This window comes from Bolinopsis microptera, chromosome 5 (assembly GCF_026151205.1).
Source record: "Bolinopsis microptera isolate Bmic1 chromosome 5, MBARI_Bmic_1.0, whole genome shotgun sequence".
In the NCBI taxonomy this organism is placed as follows: Eukaryota; Metazoa; Ctenophora; class Tentaculata; order Lobata; family Bolinopsidae; genus Bolinopsis; species Bolinopsis microptera.
Genome location: NC_087076.1, coordinates 3,566,807 through 3,587,609, shown reverse-complemented (window position 1 = coordinate 3,587,609; position 20,803 = coordinate 3,566,807). Strand labels below are relative to the sequence as shown.

The 20,803-nt window shown below is 37.5% G+C and overlaps 1 protein-coding gene across 1 annotated transcript; it reads right to left on the bottom strand.

The window, feature by feature from the left end:
* Nucleotides 1–805: 805 nt before the first annotated feature.
* On the bottom strand, nt 806–19,885 carry LOC134815718 (uncharacterized). Its single transcript, XM_063824294.1, has 13 exons — nt 19,721–19,885; nt 19,299–19,364; nt 18,871–18,925; nt 18,146–18,194; nt 17,847–17,887; nt 16,490–16,518; nt 16,120–16,151; nt 15,348–15,441; nt 14,961–14,994; nt 3,892–4,058; nt 3,417–3,551; nt 3,163–3,297; nt 806–3,017 (listed from the first exon to the last, which is right to left on the bottom strand). Exons 1-13 carry the CDS (start codon nt 19,838–19,840, stop codon nt 2,829–2,831), a joined length of 1,146 nt encoding a protein of 381 aa, XP_063680364.1. The 5' UTR covers nt 19,841–19,885; the 3' UTR covers nt 806–2,828.
* Between the last annotated feature and the right edge of the window lie 918 nt (nt 19,886–20,803).

Genomic DNA, 20,803 nt, shown 5'->3' with positions numbered 1-20,803 from the left:
TTCGACACCTAGTGACACAATGTGATGAAGAGTTTTTAGCAACTGCTCCTTCATAATATTTTGTATCATTTCTCAAATAAGTCACACTTTCTATGGTACACCCTGTATTACCCCCCCCCCCCCTCCGACTTTTTTCCCTGTCTCTACGTTTCATGCTACATACTTATACCCTGATCATTACGAGCCAAAATCATTGTTATGATATCGGCCGGCCAAGCACCTTCCCAACTACTTACTTTTGACTTTACCACATAGTTTATTTGTAGCGCGATGCACTACTAACTGGGCCGCGCCGCGCATCTACTCGCAACCACTTCGGTAGATCGGAGAGATGCACCACTGGGCCTCGCCGAGCTACGAATGGTTGACATCGTGGATCAAATAGTTTATAGCAGCCGCATACCCGACCCGTTCCTTGTTCCTAAATGCTAAATTTTATCAATATCAGAGTTAAATTGAGTGGAATTTGAATTAAAATATTGTCAAATTGTTATAATTCTAGAGGGTAAAAAAGAAAATGTTGATTACGTAATCAATTGACGGATGTTACTCGTCTAAATTTCTTCGAAGTTTTTTCCTCGATGGCACGTGCTACGAAGTAGCGCGCGCCGGGCCAGATCATTAACAATGGTCACGTAATCAACAGCCAGTGCGTGCACCGTATTCAGGATTTTTTACCTGGAACGCCAGTCCCTGTGCGCGGCGCTCTTTTCAAGCTTCCTGAACAGAGAGAAGCGAGCAATAAACTAACAAGCTAGGTAATATTTTCTTGTTTTTTCTCGATTTCAGCAGAAATAACGCATGATAAGGGTAAAAGAATTGTATTATAAGAAAATAAACATTTAGTTACACATTCCTCCACTACTACAGGATAAATACCGGATTTAATCAAAGTCGGTCCAACCAACTTGCTACTGATATATTTTAATAACATTAAAATGTGTAACAAGCAAAGATTTGATCATTGATATGGTCAATGTTATATTTAATCAGCAATCTACGGATCAACACTCAACAGTCAATGAGCTGAGATGGAAACACCGTTTAAATTATATTACTGTTTTTTAATATACGAAGATACGGTGAGAGTTTTTGTAGATTTTTGTGGTACAATGATCAAACAATTGCATACCCACAATGATCAACCATTATAAAGGGGTCGGAGTTAGAAGTTGGTACAAAATAGTTGATAAGTTGGCTGGACTCTTTGAGGCTACAATAATTTAACTTAATTTTAAGTATTCATACGCTAAATTACGGAAAAACGTTTATCTTTTCAGCCGACATAATTATCGAAAATGCAGTAATTTGTGACCGTGATTTAACCAAAAATAGCTATTTTAATTAAATCGTGTCATGGAAGCGTCTAAAATTTTTAAAGCGCCGCCAAGAATAAACTTGTTGATGTTTTAATCAATTTTCAAACACTGTACGGCAGGCGATTTGGATTGATAAATTTGACAAAGGAGCCCAACCGAATAGTAGGGCAAATCTGATCGCCCAACAAAGAAAATTGAAGGGGGTCACAAAGTGAGCTTATTTTGGCAGAATATCACGGGTCACAACACGGTCAATAGCCTTGATAACAAATCTGGCTAATATCCGAGCCACGTATTTAACACGTGTGAGCTTTCCTTCGCCATATGCAGCACTATACAGTCAATATTATAAAACTCGGCCTAAAAACTTGTTCATTCGACCAACTTGCGTACATCCTACGATAGTTAAAACATGCGGTAGAAGTTGCTTACAGTACAAAAATATTACGAGTTAGTCCACTAAAAGATAGGTTCAAGTCGATAATTAATTTTACTAATTAATAAAACTAATTTTATTAATTGGTGCGATTTACTGTAAATCTTTGAACCTATCGAACATACTTTTAATGTTTGATACCTTGCCGGACCTTACTTTGGTCGGGATTTGCTTCAAATTCTATCGATAGAAAACAGAATAACTAAATTGTCCGGCAGCTCACAAGAATATGAAATCTCAAATAGAGCAAATTCTCATTTGGTAAGTAACACACTTCAAAATCAACCTTTTGACATCAAAATATTAAAGGCTTCGCAAAACCAAGCTTCACAACGTATGCATATGCAAAATTAAAATTTCCCTGCTAATTCTTGCAAATGCGTTTAGTGGAGGGTACCCACCGGTTTCTTAAAATCAATCTTCTTTAGAAAAATTAAGAATTCCTTTGAAGCATCAAAGGACGACTATCACATAGCTTTCAGGATATCCAGACAAGCGGTAAAAAAACCGCGAAATATCTGTCATATTCTTGACAGACCTCAGCTTCACAAACTACCCAACAAAAATGCGTGTATGTACAATTATAATACGCGTGGAATGTCATTACATACTGCTAACACATCTGATCTCATAAGTTAAACCTTTTATTAGCTCCCTCACTTTTAGATAAACGAACATAATAAGGCAGAGTATATGAATATTTTGAATCGTAAGTTATAAAACATCAAATCAGGGGAATGAAGGGTTTATGCGTGGGTTTCAAAATAGCAGCCCCGAGCAGGCGTGTAATCGGCCAATCAGAAGCCCCGAATCAAACCAATTGTCCAATCAAAAAGCATTTTAAAATTTTCATCGTGACTTCTATTTTGAACCCGTGTTTAAGGTAGTATATATATATAATTAATATATACATATCACGGAGACCCTGACCCTGAACCAATACTGTTTCACGGGATGTTTCTATATGATATGATATCTATATCTATCCTACCTACACACATTGACCATATTAACGCATATATTTTATATATATGTAGGGAGTGGACCTGCCCGAGTAGACCGAGGACCGATTATCAGGAGTAGGGATAGTTTTGGTAGCTAGTGCTAGGATACATGTCCAGAGAGCCCTGGACGTCCTCCCCCTGGAGAATTGAGTCGTGCTCGAAGTTCACGAAGTACTCGTTGAGGTCCATGCCCGCACCGCTCATCTCGTCGTCTGGAGGGTAGTACTGCGGCGACATGGCTTCCTCTGGTGCTTGTACCTGTGGGAGCACAGTCAGCTTCTACATTATATTCATCTCATTCTTAACATATATTCTCAAAATCAACTGCCATACTGGAGTTCATTAAGTTGCAATCATAATAAAACAGCTGTCCTAATAAAAGAATGAAGTGGCATATTATTACCTGTATCTTAGGTATGGAGGGGGGATTGCTGTAACTCTGCTGCTCATGAGGAGTGGGAGGCTGGCTCGGGTAATAGTTTATGTATTGTTGGTGTGCTGCTACCGAGTCGTCGATACTGGGCTTAATGTCGTACACCTGTCACCATATTCATCAGCACTAACTTTAATACACTAGCTAGAATATTTATTGGCTATCGACACACCATTAGAGTAAAAAACGCACCAGATATCTGCAAAAAAGGAATAGCGACTCACATCAGGGGAGGCTTGGCCGCTCCGACTGTGTGGCGAACAGTTTCCACTGTGCAGTATTTGACCGGTAGGCGAGTGAAGGTTGAATTCTTGCATCTGAGCTGTCATTCGCTGGTAATTGGTGTTCGGGGAACCAAACTGAGGGGAAATTAGCCGTTAGGTGGATGGAATGAAATAGTGTCTGTCTGGTTAGGAAATATTTGGTGGACCACAGGTCCTACGCCCACGCTGAAACAGTGTAGGACGAAGGAAGGATATAGAAAAGAATCTGAACTGTGGGAAACGGAGATATTCGCTGACACTTACTTCATCAGATGGTCGCTGTTGGAAGAATTAATTGTTCGCAACATAGCGATGTCGGATAGATGAAAGGAAGGCGAATATTTTACAACACTTCTAACTACAGTTAGCCCAGTCTGTCACACAATGTGATAGATCACATAGTACAACATAGTACAACACATCGCTCACTACTTACATTGTAAGACATGCTCTGAGGAGTGGCGGGAGGGGAGGGAGTGGGGCTGTACTGCCTCACTCGGTGCTTTAAATCTGTCCCTGTAGCTTCGTCTATTGACATGAAGTAACCACCCCCTTGATGGGGCGGAACTTGGTACTGGTGTTGTCCTCCCATCCGCAAGTTGTCTGAAAAGTTAATTGTCAAACTAACGTTTCCTAGAAGTCAGAAGACAGTTACTTTCGGGCTGAACGAATAAAACTGGTTACTGGATCGCCATTTCTTTGAAGCCTATAAAGTGACGTTGTGCATTAGATATGCACAAGATTTGGAGTATAAGTACATTGCAATGTTCTCCGTATATCATGCATTGGTTAGTGGGTCCAGGGACTGGTTCATATTCAAATCTGGCTATAAAATGGGGGGAGGGGCAAATCAAGATTACTTGGATTTGTATTTATTTATGGGAAATTTTCCAAAAATAACAAGAGATTGCTAACTACGGTATACCCTGTTATGACAAAGTATTTTCGCGCGCTGCGTAAGTTGCGCGCTACATAGTGTCTGCCGTAAATTCAAAATCATAGCCCGTACATAAAATCATAGTCCCGTACAGAACTACTGCCTACTTCTGCTTCCAGCCGACTTGTAAATTAATAACGTGGACACTTATCTAACTGTGTAAACACTGGCATCAAGCTGTCGTATACTGCATAATCTCTATTCCGAAAATGGTATGGTACAAAAGTATTGTGTTCTTTCGGCAAATCGGGAAAAAATTATTTCACCGAGGTCTAGAGTTTATTCTTAATCTAGACTTCAAACAGCACCCTGGACGTTTTTTGTGTCTAAAAAGCGAATAAATAAAAGCTAGCGCATGTGAAACATCTGACATGTGCTGTAAGATTGACTTTTCAAGTCAAAGTTAACTTTAAATATCAGCCAAATCGGGCAGCCACTCCCTCTTCTATATTTGATTCCACACCGAATCACAGACACACAACATTTCAAACCCAGTGTGAAAAGGCAATTAAAAAAAGAACAATTTTATTTTTCTGATTACGCCACGTTAACCTTAATATTTGATCCACACAACAGTTTAAGTAAATGATGTGAATAGAATATTATTGGTTATAAACAACAAGTAAATTCATAACTTATAGTATTGTGTCTTGAATTTAACTAGAGATAGAGGTCAACTGATTATTTGTTCACGAACTCCACGGATTAAAAATGGAACTTCTTCCTTACTTCATCATTTAGCACCTCTACACTGTTTTAACAGTACGCAGTTTGAATCGTCCAAGTTAATCTTCACTAACTTTGTAGTATTTTTATAACGTCAATATTTCTCTCCTTTCGAGTTTCGACGTGACTTTACAAAATACCAAGATCAAAATTCCAAAATGATAATGATCTATTTACATTATTGTTTTACAATCTCGCTAAACATCCTTTGAACTCTGTTTTCGAGCTCAATTGGTGAGATTTAAGCGGGTGGCGGGTGTTTTCACTCCACGCTAATTTCCTACAGTTAGGAATAAATAACAGAAGAACCGAAACGTTTACTCAACCATGTTATTTCACATCATAAAGCGTGTATTTAAGAGGTTGTGACATGCAACCTTAAAGTGGCACTCTCAGCCGTCGCAACGTTTAAAATGGCACTCAGCCCGCAGCCGTCTCGAGCACAATAATTAAACTACTACGCTAGTAGTAGGGAGACGACGCACTTTCAATCAAGCCACATTCTCACCCCCTCTTTAAAATGATTTCAGTTGTAATGCACTAGAGCTACATTGGTCACGTGACTATGAGGTATTTAAATACTGTCTAAAATGTGAGAAGGTTATTACATTAGAGTAAGTGGAAGCCTAGTATTTAATAGTCTACTAGAGCTCTAGTGTAACACACTGCTTACCTCTCCTAACTACTCTAACCCTGGTATGTCTGTAATTCCTGCCAAACTACAGACTGCAACACACTGTGTAGCGCGTGTGTTCTGTAGACTGTGGGGTATAATGTACTGTAAACTGTGCGGTGGACTATAAAGTATATTATACAATGGAATATATGGTGGACTATAGAGTAGGTCAGTATAGAGACTATAAAGTGGGCTGTAAAGTAGGTCAGTATAGAGACTATAAAGTGGGCTGTAAAGACTGAACAGGGCCGGGAATACAGGAGACTATTTTAAAGTGCTGTATGTGATGGGGATTGTACGTGACCATTAACATGACGATAATTTGGAACCGTAAAACTTCAATATCTATGATAATGGAGTGTTTCAATACAGGCTCCCAATTTTAACAGACTTCCAAAAAGCGAACTGGAATTTGGAGTAAATGTGTCGTGATTTTTAAAAGCTTGTGGTTACGGTTCGGGGAAAGCAAATTGGCATTAAATAGCATCGGAATTCTTGACCACAATTGGCCTAATAAGGTTTTTGACAAATTGTAAGTTCTCTACTTTTAACTTCTCTGTACATCTCAAACATTATAATCCCACTTAGATCTTGTGGGGCGTATTTTGTGGGATTTGTGAATCTGATATAATAAAAATAGAACACTACTTGTTCAGGACAGAAACAAGTTGCAACATTACTCTCTTGCCCTGAATGAGTTGAAGTAAATACCAACCATTGCATTATACACTTGTAAATGTTTATGACCGACTACATGATGTTATTGCACAATCCCACGTCTGATTGTAACATTTTCAGAACATAGAGCGTGTCCTGTACATATAGACCCAATAACAGGCATACTGACAAGCTCATTATCTGCTGATTATCTAAAGTGACTAATATTCACTTTCTACTTAACCTGGGTCTTCTCCTTCCCAATAGCCCTGCACTTTGGGTAAACCGTTTGACATGTCATGTGTGTGTGTAGTGTTTAAAAGTAGGTATAATTGCTGGCCAGCCAATCAGAGACCAGTCCTGTACATATTAGTGAAATATCAGCTGTATTTGTAGTCTCTTCTCCAACTGTGTGAGTTGAGTAGAGCCTGTGTGCTCCTTCATAATATAATTTATACACGAACTTATACAACAAATATAATCACACATCATTGTGTGCAACAAATTATTAAGAAATGTCATATTCACCACATAAATATGGCATATATTATTCCATCTCTTTTGTTGTCTATATTCTCCGTCAAACGCATGTTACACTGTATCGTTGTAACGCATGTTAGCACTGTATCGTTGTAACGCATGTAAGCACTGTATCGTTGTAACGCATGTTAGCACTGTATCGTTGTAACGCATGTAAGCACTGTATCGTTGTAACGCATGTTAGCACTGTATCGTTGTAACGCATGTTAGCACTGTATCGTTGTAACGCATGTTAGCACTGTATCGTTGTAACGCATGTTAGCACTGTATCGTTGTAACGCATATTAGCACTGTATCGTTGTAACGCATATTAGCACTGTATCGTTGTAACGCATGTTAGCACTGTATCGTTGTAACGCATGTAAGCACTATATCGTTGTAACGCATGTTAGCACTGTATCGTTGTAACGCATGTAAGCACTGTATCGTTGTAACGCATGTTAGCACTGTATCGTTGTAACGCATGTTAGCACTGTATCGTTGTAACGCATATTAGCACTGTATCGTTGTAACGCATATTAGCACTGTATCGTTGTAACGCATGTAAGCACTGTATCGTTGTAACGCATGTTAGCACTGTATCGTTGTAACGCAAGTAAGCACTGCACTGTATCGTTGTAACGCATATTAGCACTGTATCGTTGTAACGCATATTAGCACTGTATCGTTGTAACGCATATTAGCACTGTATCGTTGTAACGCATGTAAGCACTGTATCGTTGTAACGCATATTAGCACTGTATCGTTGTAACGCATGTTAGCACTGTATCGTTGTAACGCATGTTAGCACTGTATCGTTGTAACGCATGTTAGCACTGTATCGTTGTAACGCATGTTAGCACTGTATCGTTGTAACGCATGTTAGCACTGTATCGTTGTAACGCATGTTAGCACTGTATCGTTGTAACGCATGTTAGCACTGTATCGTTGTAACGCATGTTAGCACTGTATCGTTGTAACGCATGTTAGCACTGTATCGTTGTAACGCATGTTAGCACTGTATCGTTGTAACGCATGTTAGCACTGTATCGTTGTAACGCATGTTAGCACTGTATCGTTGTAACGCATGTTAGCACTGTATCGTTGTAACGCATGTTAGCACTGTATCGTTGTAACGCATGTTAGCACTGTATCGTTGTAACGCATGTTAGCACTGTATCGTTGTAACGCATGTTAGCACTGTATCGTTGTAACGCATGTTAGCACTGTATCGTTGTAACGCATGTTAGCACTGTATCGTTGTAACGCATGTTAGCACTGTATCGTTGTAACGCATGTTAGCACTGTATCGTTGTAACGCATGTTAGCACTGTATCGTTGTAACGCATGTTAGCACTGTATCGTTGTAACGCATGTTAGCACTGTATTGTTGTAACGCATGTTAGCACTGTATTGTTGTAACGCATGTTAGCACTGTATCGTTGTAACGCATATTAGCACTGTATCGTTGTAACGCATATTAGCACTGTATCGTTGGCGGCGATAGTGAATATTGTAAACCCAGGCCTGTAAGTGGTTACTGACTATTTATATGTAATTTAGAGAAATCCTCCTATTTATCATGTACAGTGCGCGGTGCCACAAGAGGTACATTTAACTGTAGATTCTGTAGTACTAAAATAGATACTGCTACTTCGATCCTACCTGCTTATTATACAATAACCGTTCAATAAAAGCTAATGTATTATAAACTAAATACGGTAATAATTGGATGTAGCGTAGGGGATGTTGTGTAGGGGAGGTTGTGTAGGGGAGGTTGTGTAGGGGAGGTTGTGTAGGGGAGGTTGTGTAGGGGAGGTTGTGTAGGGGAGGTTGTGTAGGGGAGGTTGTGTAGGGGAGGTTGTGTAGGGGAGGTTGTGTAGGGGACGTTGTGTAGGGGAGGTTGTGTAGGGGACGTTGTTTAGGGGAGGTTGTGTAGGGGACGTTGTGTAGGGGAGGTTGTGTAGGGGACGTTGTGTAGGGGAGGTTGTGTAGGGGAGGTTGTGTAGGGAGGCTGTGTAGGGGAGGTTGTGTAGGGGAGGTTGTGTAGGGGAGGTTGTGTAGGGGAGGCTGTGTAGGGGAGGTTGTGTAGGGGAGGCTGTGTAGTGTGTAGGGGAGGTTGTGTAGGGGACGTTGTGTTGGGGACGTTGTGTAGGGGAGGTTGTGTAGGGGAGGTTGTGTAGGGGAGGTTGTGTAGGGAAGGCTGTGTAGGGGAGGTTGTGTAGGGGAGGTTGTGTAGGGGAGGTTGTGTAGGGGAGGCTGTGTAGTGTGTAGGGGAGGTTGTGTGGAATAATATAGTAAGGGAGGCGGTCCACTTTGAGAGCAGGATAATATAAAGATCAGCATTGCTTCACAGTGTATGGTAGTGTAGTCATATTCACAACAAAATAGGGCATTATATAGTGTAGTCTGTAAATTATCTAACAATTAAAACATAAAAGTAGAAGTAATAAACAGCTGTATAGGAACATTGTCTACATTAACGGAGTGTTGTGAACTACAATAATATAACATGGTACTCTTGTTGTACACAGCAATGTGGGGAATTAGAAATAGAAATAGAAGGGACGCTGTTCTAGCCTCCTTTTCGATATCAAACTGTAATTAATAATGTACCACTACGCTACTAGTATTGTTACTTCTACTACTACTACAGAGGTATTAAAGAAAATGTATAGTTATTACAGGAGACTCATGTCATATATATTTATTAAATAAAATTAATTTCTAAATTCAATTCGAAGGGTTTTAAATAAAATCCGCGGATGAGTGCTCAAAATGATTTGTCGTTTCTCTCGAATGTGAGAAGATTATTTGATTTCCGGGAGATATGACACCTCTAATTTAACACTTTCAACACTACAAATATTATATAACATATTCATAACAAATAATTTGAGTAAGGGATGTAAGGTTACAAGAATGGGTCCCAATCCCCATTCTCCGTCTTTTGTAAAGCGTCTTTACAATAACCACAGTTTAGAATTAACTATTAGTAGAGATAATAAATACATTTTAAGTTGCATAAATTAAACTTAGTGGTCTCATCTGATGTTTAATTTACAGACGTTTCATGAACTGCATATTGTTGAAGAATCATACCATATCTAATGTAGGCGGTGGCGATAAACTAATGAGTTCCAACCATTCAGCATGGTATTAACTAATCAAAAATCTAATCATGATCAGTGTCAAACAAACATGGTACACTTTCCAACCAGTATTCAAATCTATTGATCTCTTAACCCAAGATAGCTCCAGTTGAAGGTAGATTGTCAATGGATAGAAGAAGAGACGCGAGTCGCAACTGAATGTGATGTTCAGGTCCCATTACATAATATATAATATGACATATTATATAGCTATTACTTACTTTGATTATGCATATCTATATATTATATATGGCTAACTTAACCATATAATATAATATATAATACATAATATACACATTAGATAGTTCAAATATTGGCTAATTCGTAACGTAGACTTGAGCTTGAAAACATATTTAGACAATGATTACTCCGTCATTCATTGAGCTTCAATAATTAAAGCTTAACAATACACCAACGTGTGTAATAGCATGCTGTTTTTAAAAACTCCGCACATTTTCACAGGAGCAGTATAAAAAGGATTGTGAGTTGGAGGGGAAATAATGTACAATTAATATGTACACCAGACATTAGGTATTGCAGGGAGGTCCTTATCACCAGATAACAGTGTATAATGAGCAACATATAAATATTATGTTACATAATCCCAGTACACAGGATACGTAATCTTGCATGTGTGACTTTTAAACTTTAGTTAAAATCCTCTGCCACACCGACCCGAATCGTTCAAATTCCATTTAGCTTATCGACCACAATTTTTTAGACTTGTTTAAATTCCACCGAATCTGCATGTAAACAAACAAAGATCAGCACGGTGGGTAGTCACGTGACCAATACGAGCATGGCACGTGACCTGTCCGGAGTACGCCCTGTGCACGTCGCCGTTACGTAACATGAGGTTTTACAGGTCATGTAAAATACTTGAGCACATTTTTTACCGGCTACTGATAGCTACTACATTGGTTACAATTATTACGTGATCTGTTCTAGACGATTGTGCGCTATTTTGCAACAACGAGGGCTGTGCAGTGAGGCTAGTACTTGTTATCGTCTACCGAGACGAAATGAGACTATTACTGCAGGTTAGGCTGAATAAATATTCATTGAGAATTCAGTTACTAAATCTTGGAAATGATCACAATGATCAATCAGTGAATACAAGTTTTCCTTTTGGTAAGGGTTTGTTGCCAGCAGCCAGATGCACCAGGTCCAGACTTGGTGAAGCATAGTATTGGAATTAGTGCGTACAAAGTTACAATAAGTAACAGTTATTATTGTCAACAGCTCAGTTTACTTAGCAACTCTGAACTAATAATCAAGTATACAGGATTATAATATACCAGATTAGCAAATATAGTACAGTCAAATCCGTCTTTTTGTCGGACAAAATTCGCAACAAAGCGATTTTAACGGGATATGGTCGGGACAGGTCCCAGGAATCATTCCAGAAAAGTCCCAAAAAATCTGACTTGAGCAAAATCCACAATTACCACTTTTTTACCACCTTTTTACCACTTTGGTTTTCCGCAAATAAGTCATGTTCTGAATATCTTAGAAGATTCTAGTTTAAAGCAGTGTGTTTAGGAAACAAAGGAGAACAACTTTTTCTTTAACAACTTTTTCAAAAATAAATTATTTAATTAATTAATTAAACAATTAATAAATTTTCAAATATTTAAAAAATATATTTTCATAAAAAATGTTCACAATTACATTACACGTACAATGAACTAATTTTCATAAAACTTTTGAAAATTTTCACTTTCAATATTTTGGACTTATAAAATTTTCGAAATTTGTAAAGAATAACCACTTTTTACCACATTGGATGTCCGCTAATAAAACGACTTCTGACTGTCGTAGAAGGTTGTAGATTGAACCGATGTGTTAATAACATAAGAGAGAACAACTTTTATTCGTCAACCTTTGGATTAGATAATTAATTAATCAGTTAATCAATTATTTAACAAATATTCAAAAATTATTTTCGATCAAAATATTTTAAAATTGCATAACACGAATAATTAACAATTAATAATAAACATACGTTGAGTCTTGTAATCAACATAATCGTGTTTGCGAACATGCTGTTAACTGCACATTGCAATAGGCCATTACATTCGGAATATGATCTGAATTCTGAAAAGATATTGGCGCGAAACAGACTGAAAATGACGAAGTCATCAAGCAATTCGTTTATCTCGTTAGCGAAATTGATTGGGTAATCAATGATTACCTAATCGCTAATCATGCGACAGGGTGCTACGATACCGTAATTGGGCTTTGTGCACGATCCCTATAGTGGGAATCTAGTGCACTAAGCTACGGAGAAACAATACCCTAGCGTATGCACTCCTTCTAAAGGCCCTTTATTATTACTTACTTACTTTGGTTGGGTTCCGAGCTAAAGTGCTACCAGGCCAAGAATGTCTTGCATATCCACCGCCAAGTAGTAGCGCGTCAGAGACACGTGCCACCGGCCCACTCCAGCATTGAGTTCCTCTTCTGTCCAGTGTACCCAGGTGTTGAATGGTGGAGTGTCAGGGAATTCATTGATGAAAGCATCAAGAGCAGGTTTGAAATCGGTCAAGGTTAGGAGGGACTTGATGCTAGGAGGGACCACGTTGTACAGTGCAGACTGCAGAGGCTCTAGAGGCAAAGGAGTTGAACCTCAGGTTATTGACACTAGTGTACTTGGAGGACCCTAGTGGTCGTATACACGTAGTTCCGTATCGTGAGGTCTCGCGGAAGTTGATGTTCATACTGTTTGGAGTAAGATTGTTATAGATCTTCCAAACTAGGATGATAGTGTATCTCTCACGACGCCTTTGAAGGGAGTACATAGACAGGCGACGGAGGCGTTCCCAGTAGTTGAGATTTCCAAGACCCTGGATTTTAGCAGTGAAGGATCGTTGAACTGCTTCGAGTTTAATAATTTCGCACTGCATGTGAGGAGACCACAGAGGACAGCAGTATTCCAGATGAGATCGTACGTAGGACTTGTACAGGAGCATCATGGTCGCTACATCTTGCTTGGGTCAGTGATAGAAGCCCAGTCTACTTCTACCAGTTCTGCATTAATGGCATCCCAGTCTGCTGTGTTGAAGTTAATGTCATCAAGGAGGCAGGAGGGGGTGAAGACTGGCCGTTCCGGAGTCTGCGAGGGGAGGAGGAGTTCAGGATTGAGGAGAGTGCAGCTCACAATGTCATGATCTGATAACTCTGTCTTGGTAACAGAGATACTATGGATAGAGTCAGAGTCGTTTGAGAAAACGAGATCTAAGATGTTGTTCTTGCGAGTTGGCTCGAGGACTTCTTGTTGGAGCAGGCATTCTTCATTGAAGTTCAGAAGTGCTAGGGCTGATTGTCGGTCTGAAAGGGAAATACTGCATCCTGAGTCGATAGAAGAATTCGTCCAGTTGATAAAGGGTAGGTTGAAGTCTCCTGTAATGTGCAGTACAGGGGTGTGTTGAATTCCGTTGATGAACTGTTGGAGGGTAGAGAGGCATTCATCAAACTTGTCAAAAGGAGCTGAAGGGGGCCGGTAAATGCCCGCTATCACGATGTTACTGTTAGCTTCTTTACTGTAGATGGCGACAAGTTCACAGTAGGAGTTTGAGAAGGACTTTGTTTCTTCTGCTGTGATGGAGTTGTGGAGATAGGTAGCGGCTCCGCTACAAGCTCGACTGGTACGCTCCGCTCAGTAGCCGGTATAACCTGGGATGTGAACCTCTGCATCTAAGTGATACGACTTGAGGTGGGTTTCCGTCAAGGTGAAGAAAGGAGTGTGGATCGGGTTGGAGCTGATAGACTCTTGGAGGGCTTTCACTTTCCATCGCTGGTTGGTGATGCCAGGATTCATTCCTTAAATTAAATATTGAAGCTTACGCTTCCAAACGAACCAGTTTAACAATCTAGTTTAAAAGCACAACACTAAGTCGAGAGATGATGTGTAAATAGTTATTATCTATAATATAATAGTATCGTACAAATTTGGATATTTTACCGTTTATTCCATTTATCTGCATCTCTTTTTATCTGTTATCTAATCTATGTGACGGTGTTTGTTCTATTATTCAAGTAAATTCATTTTACGTTTTACGTCACGGCAAAGATTTTTGGTAAAAATTATGAAATTTTTAAAAATTTACTTATCATCTAATTAATTAATCGATTAATTATCTAATCCAAAGGTTGGCGAATAAAAGTTGTTCTCTTTTATATTTTGAACACATCGGTTCAATCTAAAACCTTCTACGACATTCAGAAGTCGTTTTATTAGCGGAGATCCAATGTGGTAAAAAGTGGTAAATAGTGGTTTAGTTATTCTTTACAAATTTTACAAGTCCAAAATATTGAAAGTGAAAATTTTCAAATTTTTTATAAGAATTAGTTCAATATACGTGGAATTTGATTGTGAACATTTTTTATGAAAATATATTTTTTAAATATTTGAAAATTTATTAATTATTTAATTAATTAATTAAATAATTTATTTTTGAAAAAGTTGTTGAAGAAAAAGTTGTTCTCCTTTGTTTCCTAAACACACTGCTTTAAACTAGAATCTTCTAAGATATTCAGAACGTGACTTATTTGCGGAAAACCAAAGTGGTAAAAAGGTGGTAAAAAAGTGGTAATTGTGGATTTTGCTCAAGTCAGATTTTTTGGGACTTTTCTGGAATGATTCCTGGGACCTGTCCCGACCATATCCCGTTAAAATCGCTTTGTTGCGAATTTTGTCCGACAAAGGCTCAAATAAGGACGGATTTGACTGTACTAATAAGAAAGCTCTTTAGTAAACACTACTATACACTACTAGTAGTTACTTATATACTACTAGGTTAGTGTACTAGTGTACTAGGTTACTTATCTAAACTCACCCGGAATTCCGTCCAGATAATGCTGATGTAGGATCTGAAAATGAGAGTTGTAAAGTTGTTATATTTCTATAAATACATTAAATAACTGGTCAAGTTACTTGACAATTGTTTTATTATTAACCACAGTCAAGCTTATATGTTATGAACAACTTTACATGTATATTATACATACTATATTGTAATATTATTGTAATATTATATATGATATAATCTATTGAGCGTGTTGTTAAGCAATAAAACGAGCCTAACTGTATAGACTTAGTGGAGCTGTCATAAACAAATGATAATCCATCTAGTGAAGTTTAGAAAGGCGCCTCAAGACCAATACACTCAGTATTAATAAAATATAACGCATATAAGTATAAATCTATAAAAGTTTACACTAACATTTTGACTATAGCTCTCGTCCTGAACAGGAATGTAATTCTGCGACAGATCTGGCAAGGAACTAGTCTTGGTAGATATGCTGTTCTCATACGACCTGGAAACAAAAGACAATACATTAACAAAAAACATACATTAATTCCACACTAAACAGCTGTAGTTACAATTTAGCTGCGTTGTAGCAATATATAGCAATATATATTATATACTAGAAATATATAGAGGCTCGCTGTACAGTGTATAACATAGGCTCTATATATTGCTATATCAGAGAAGCTTGCTGTAACATATGTTAACTCCCTCCACAAATATAGTAATATACAGCAGCAGGCTTCTCTAGAAACAGAAGTCTGTCTGCGCCAGCTCAATTTGATGCAGTCTCATTTTAATAGTATCGGTAGAGTTTGATACTTGATATGGCATGATTTGATCAAGTCGGTGGCAGTTTACGTGATACTACACAGTGCAGCTGTGGTCAGTAAACATTTATAAAAATAATTGTAATGCCAATGAAGAGAAAATTGTGAAGAAGCGTTCTGACAATGATTAGCTCTGGTCTCTACATTGGATTCTACAGAAATGCTGCCATCCTTTTTGTGCTTTAAATAGAGCGGAATCAAGAAAAGTTGCAAGCATCGAATGAGAGATTGGTTTCAACTGGTTTCATTAGGGTGAGGGAAGGATTGTGTGGTTTGAACCAATATTAATCACTCACTCGTATTTAATTAATTATTTAAATTTACGATTAAATTAGTAAATACCTCTAAATACTTACTTGACGCTTAACGCTGACTTGGGCCTCGGTAACTGAAACACAACAGCTTTATTTCCTTGAAATTCTATCAAGTACTATACATTGTAACACGAGAGAAGCCCAAATATTGATTAAATATCTCGAGAAAAGCCCTACTTTACCATTTTATTTTACAATTTTACCGCCAACGAAATAAAGAAGGTCTTATTAGTTTCAATTCAAACATGACATTATCTAAAAAATGCGAACACGATTATAATAGTCTTTTTAATATAACCATATCCATATATAATGTCGTTTCATTTAATTAATCGTTCCATTAAACACTGGAGGTAGATGTGATTAAGGTGTCAAGTAAAACGCACGTTTACACGGTAAATTAAACACTTACCGAGTGGTTGTTCCATCCTTCTGATTCTCCTGTAAGAAAAAACATTGTCAATTTAAAAGGTGAACTCTCTGGGAACTACAGCGCCGGGTATATTAGAGCTAACTTTATCTAGCACCATATAAGGCAACACTGGACTCGTACATATTCAACTGATCCCGAATTGTCTTCTTGCGACTGAGGTTTTATATATAATGCTACATTTGCCTGCACATTCCAATATTATTATATAATAGTTGCAGTATGAGGTGGTCGATATTGCAGTGATGAGACATGTGTAAATATCATGACAAGTTTTACACAGTTTGAAGAGAATTTAGGGTTTGCCTTATTACTCTTCAAAAAGGGAGGGGTGGGGGCTGCGGATTTGGATACTGGTGAAAAGGTGAACTGATTACTGATTAGGGACTGTCCACAACCAACCAGCTTCCCGCAACCCCTGTCACGTGTATAAACGTGTGGTTTATTTCCCCACCAGTTTTCAGGTTTATGTACGCTAAATTAATTTTTAATATTCATTCAGGGCCGCCCTCCCAATTTGTGTTTCATCATTTGTAGAAAATAATAGTCATTAATTAATGTTCCTCAACTAATTGAGGTTAGGAATGAACAATGAACATACTGAATATCCTGGGGAACATATTCTTAATTTCATGCCTGCATGGCCATTCCTCTATTTTGAACGTGCACGATTAAATTATCGTTTTGAATTTTATTTAATAATCGAATCACTGCCTCAATATTGTTATCGATAAAACAGTGCTACAATTCTGCGTCAAACTTTGCAACGTCAATTTTAGGTGGTTACTCTTGGAGTTCATCGCGGAAATAAAGTTACTAAAACGACAAGTAGTTCTATAATGATAAAGGTATACGGGATATTTTAATGGCTGGTTGGCACAAGTAGTGAATGTCCTTGCTGTACGGCAAGTTAAACAAGGAACTGAAACTACTAGGTTCCGTACAGACTACAGGCTCAACTCTACACCCATGTCAATATGTTCATATGCAAGCCTCTTGATTATATAATGCTACTTCTGCAAAACACCAAGTTTTGCCCTTGTAATGTAGAGAAACATACTTGACGCAGTATTATGCGGTATCGTTCCTACCACAACAACATTCCAACAACAGATTATTTCCTTGATTACTTAAAGTCTATGGTTGGTTTATTTAAATAAGCATGTGTAAAGGAATGTACTATTATATGCAAACTAAAAAGTAAATATTTTACACATACATTTTCTTGTTTTACACTGGAAAACCTAAGCACTTAATCACACGCCTAAAAATGTATACATCAATACAAATTACAAAGTGTAATAAATTGGCAATATGCTGTAAGAAATACAAATATTACCTTTAACTCCTGTTTTATGAAGTTGAGAATCTGACAGCACCCTGAGAAAGATTGTTTGTTTTAAATGATCTGAATGTTCAGTAAGTAAGTAAGTAAAATGCTTAATTAGTGAGTATAATTACCAAGTCATGAGAAGTTGGTTTAGGGGATTAAATCGTGAGTTTCTATTTAATTCGAAAGAATTACGATGTAATATTACTTAGATTTGTTAAAATTATGATGTAATATTACTTAAATTTATTAATTAATACCATTCACATGTTCCGTGAATTGAGTGCAAAAATGATTCGCATAAAAACCTCCTTTGATGCGATTCAGGTAGTTGAAGGTTCAATCCGTGATGAATATCTGAAAATTAGATTATGAATACCTCAAATATTACAAGGGTGACCTCATGGGTTAACGACAAGGCCTGAACTTGACTAGAGACGATTTACTTAACGAAATAAGCTCACGAAATACACCCGAACTAGTACTAGTGAGAGGGTAATCTTAAAAATGCAAAACATATCAGTGACGTGAGAGGTTATGACGTTATGTTTTGCAATACCTCAGTATACTGAAATAGAAGGGGGGATCTTAAAGCACCTGTCAATTTATCAATTCGAAGCTCCGGATACCGGAAGTTAATATCAAAATGTGTATGATAGCACTTGTGTTATCAGGATTAAAGTAAGCCACGTGTTTTGGCGGCTTGTTGGTGTCGGTAATCTGCTAACTTTGTGTGACCTTTTGAACTTAGTCTGTATTGAAGCTTCAGTAATTAACTGTCAGCCAGACTATTACTCATTACTAATTAACTAACATCCGGGACAAACACCACGGCAACATGATCACAAACAATATCTGAGTACTTGAGTACTAGTATTTAAACAATAGACACGGATATGTAGACATAAAATAAGAGATAAATAAGAAATGAACTACAAGCCGACAGTAGAAACTAGTAACATACTCAGTAGTTCATACACTATCTCCAGTTTGACAACTGGTTATGAAGTTTAAATACATTTAGTTTAATTACCTGCGTTCCAGAACCCGTCTTGGTGGTTTACAGGAGCATTGAAGGCGGCCATGTTCTGAAGAAGAGTACATGTTAAAGCATGTTACAGCATGTCCTGCATGATAAAGCAGGACTGAGCAGGGCGGCTGGTTACCAAGCAGGAGGTATGCATGTTAATGAGAAATATATTCAATGCAATGATCAGTTAGTTAGTCAGGGTCTACATTCTACCCATTCTAGTTGCAGAATGTGACTTACATAGTGATGATAGCCTTGGTTTTAAAATCGGGAATTCAGATTATTATGGACAATTCTACACGATCAAATTCTCTAAATTACAGCTTTGTACATGTGCAGTTCTCAATACAGAACATACAGCACTCGCTTGCTCTAAAGTGACTTCTAAAGTAGACTAGAATGGATATGACGTGAGGAGATTGTATACTTACATACTGGTACATCCCGGGAGGAGGTCCATGAATGTTGGGCAGTGAACGGAACTGATTAGAGATGCACTGAAGAAATATATTGTTACATCACGAAATACCTTACTGTTCATGCCCATTTAAAGTATGACAATTATTTCCAAATTTGACAAAAACAATCCAAGTTAAGTAGAGCACTCCAGAATTAGAACTCAATAGTGATGCAAAACGTGATAGCCACTTTCATATTATGTATATATTTTAGATATATTTGTAGCAAAAATATGCTCTAAAATCCCAAGTTAAGGAGGTATTAGTTTTGTTGTGGAATTAAAGATGACCACCTCCTTGCCACTAGTAAGGAGGTGGAAGAGTTTATGTTTATTGTTTATAATATGTACACATGTATATTGTATTTATTGTATACTGTGTATAAATATTCCAACCTCATTGTCCCGGATGTTGCTGACATCTCGAATGATATCCTCAAACTGTTTGTCTTGTTCCGCTTGTTTCTGCTTGTTTAGTGCGATCTTCTCCTCGAACTTCCTTGGGTTGTGATTCATCCTGGTGACGTTGTCCTCGCATCTTTTAATGTCATTCCTATAAGCTGCAAAGTGTTTAATAATTCTGTGACAAAAAGTTTGAGGTACCAGTGCAGGCTGGAAAGGAATAAACTAGAAATGCCTGTCATTACACCAAGGGTTCTATCAATCTCCTTAAGGCCAGAGGGGGGGTAAGGGGTCAAAAAATTCTACCAAAATATTATTTTCTAAATCGATTTAATTTTTGATGACAAAAACATTGCTGCTATTCACATATTTGTAGCTGATTAACTTTATTTTATAATTGAGGTTAACCGATTTTCACAAAATTGACTATACAACATTGAGGTTAATAAAATTGAGGTTCATATTTTATTACACGCCATAATTTTTTGTTATTTCGGTCAGCAAATGTAAACTCTAAATTTTAGGTTCATAATTATCAGAAAAAGTAATATCCAAACGTGATTAAATGAGGTTAACCTCTTCTTTTAGATATAGCGAGAATAGATCAAATGATAGAGTTATTATTTTCGTGGTAAGTTTACGGTATACAAATTTCTAAATAGATGACGTGTTGATTGACTTTACTTTTATCTTGAGAAAATGAAAAAAATGAGGTTAACCATCACATTTTGGTACCGTAGGGAATATACATACGATTCTTACTTATGTAATGTACCACAATATCGAAGTGAGGTATCTATTGGTATCACAATGCCTACAACTATAATCACGTGACAAAGGTGATTTGAACTGACCATATTTTAGTAGAAGATTTTACCCGTAAATGGCTAAAAAATGAGGTTAACCTCTCATTTTTTGAATATCTGACCAGTTAATTACATGTTAACCTCAAAACCTTAATCGTTATACTGTGCAAATGTTTTACTACATATATAATAACATATTGATAAACCAATCCCAGTGTTATATGGTCTAAAGCGAGGTTAACAACCAAATTTTAAGCAGTTAGTGTTTACA

What these genes read in the sequence shown, in the direction of transcription:
- LOC134815718 (XM_063824294.1), bottom strand. Translation starts at nt 19,840, where the DNA reads ATGAATCACAACCCAAGGAAGTTCGAGGAGAAGATCGCACTAAACAAG. An exon ending in CCTGAATCGCATCAAAGGAG is followed by an intron (nt 17,888 to 18,145) that starts GTTTTTATGCGA and finishes AATCTTTCTCAG; the next exon opens with GGTGCTGTCAGATTCTCAAC. An exon ending in CTCAGAGCATGTCTTACAAT is followed by an intron (nt 3,552 to 3,891) that starts GTAAGTAGTGAG and finishes ATTTCCCCTCAG; the next exon opens with TTTGGTTCCCCGAACACCAA.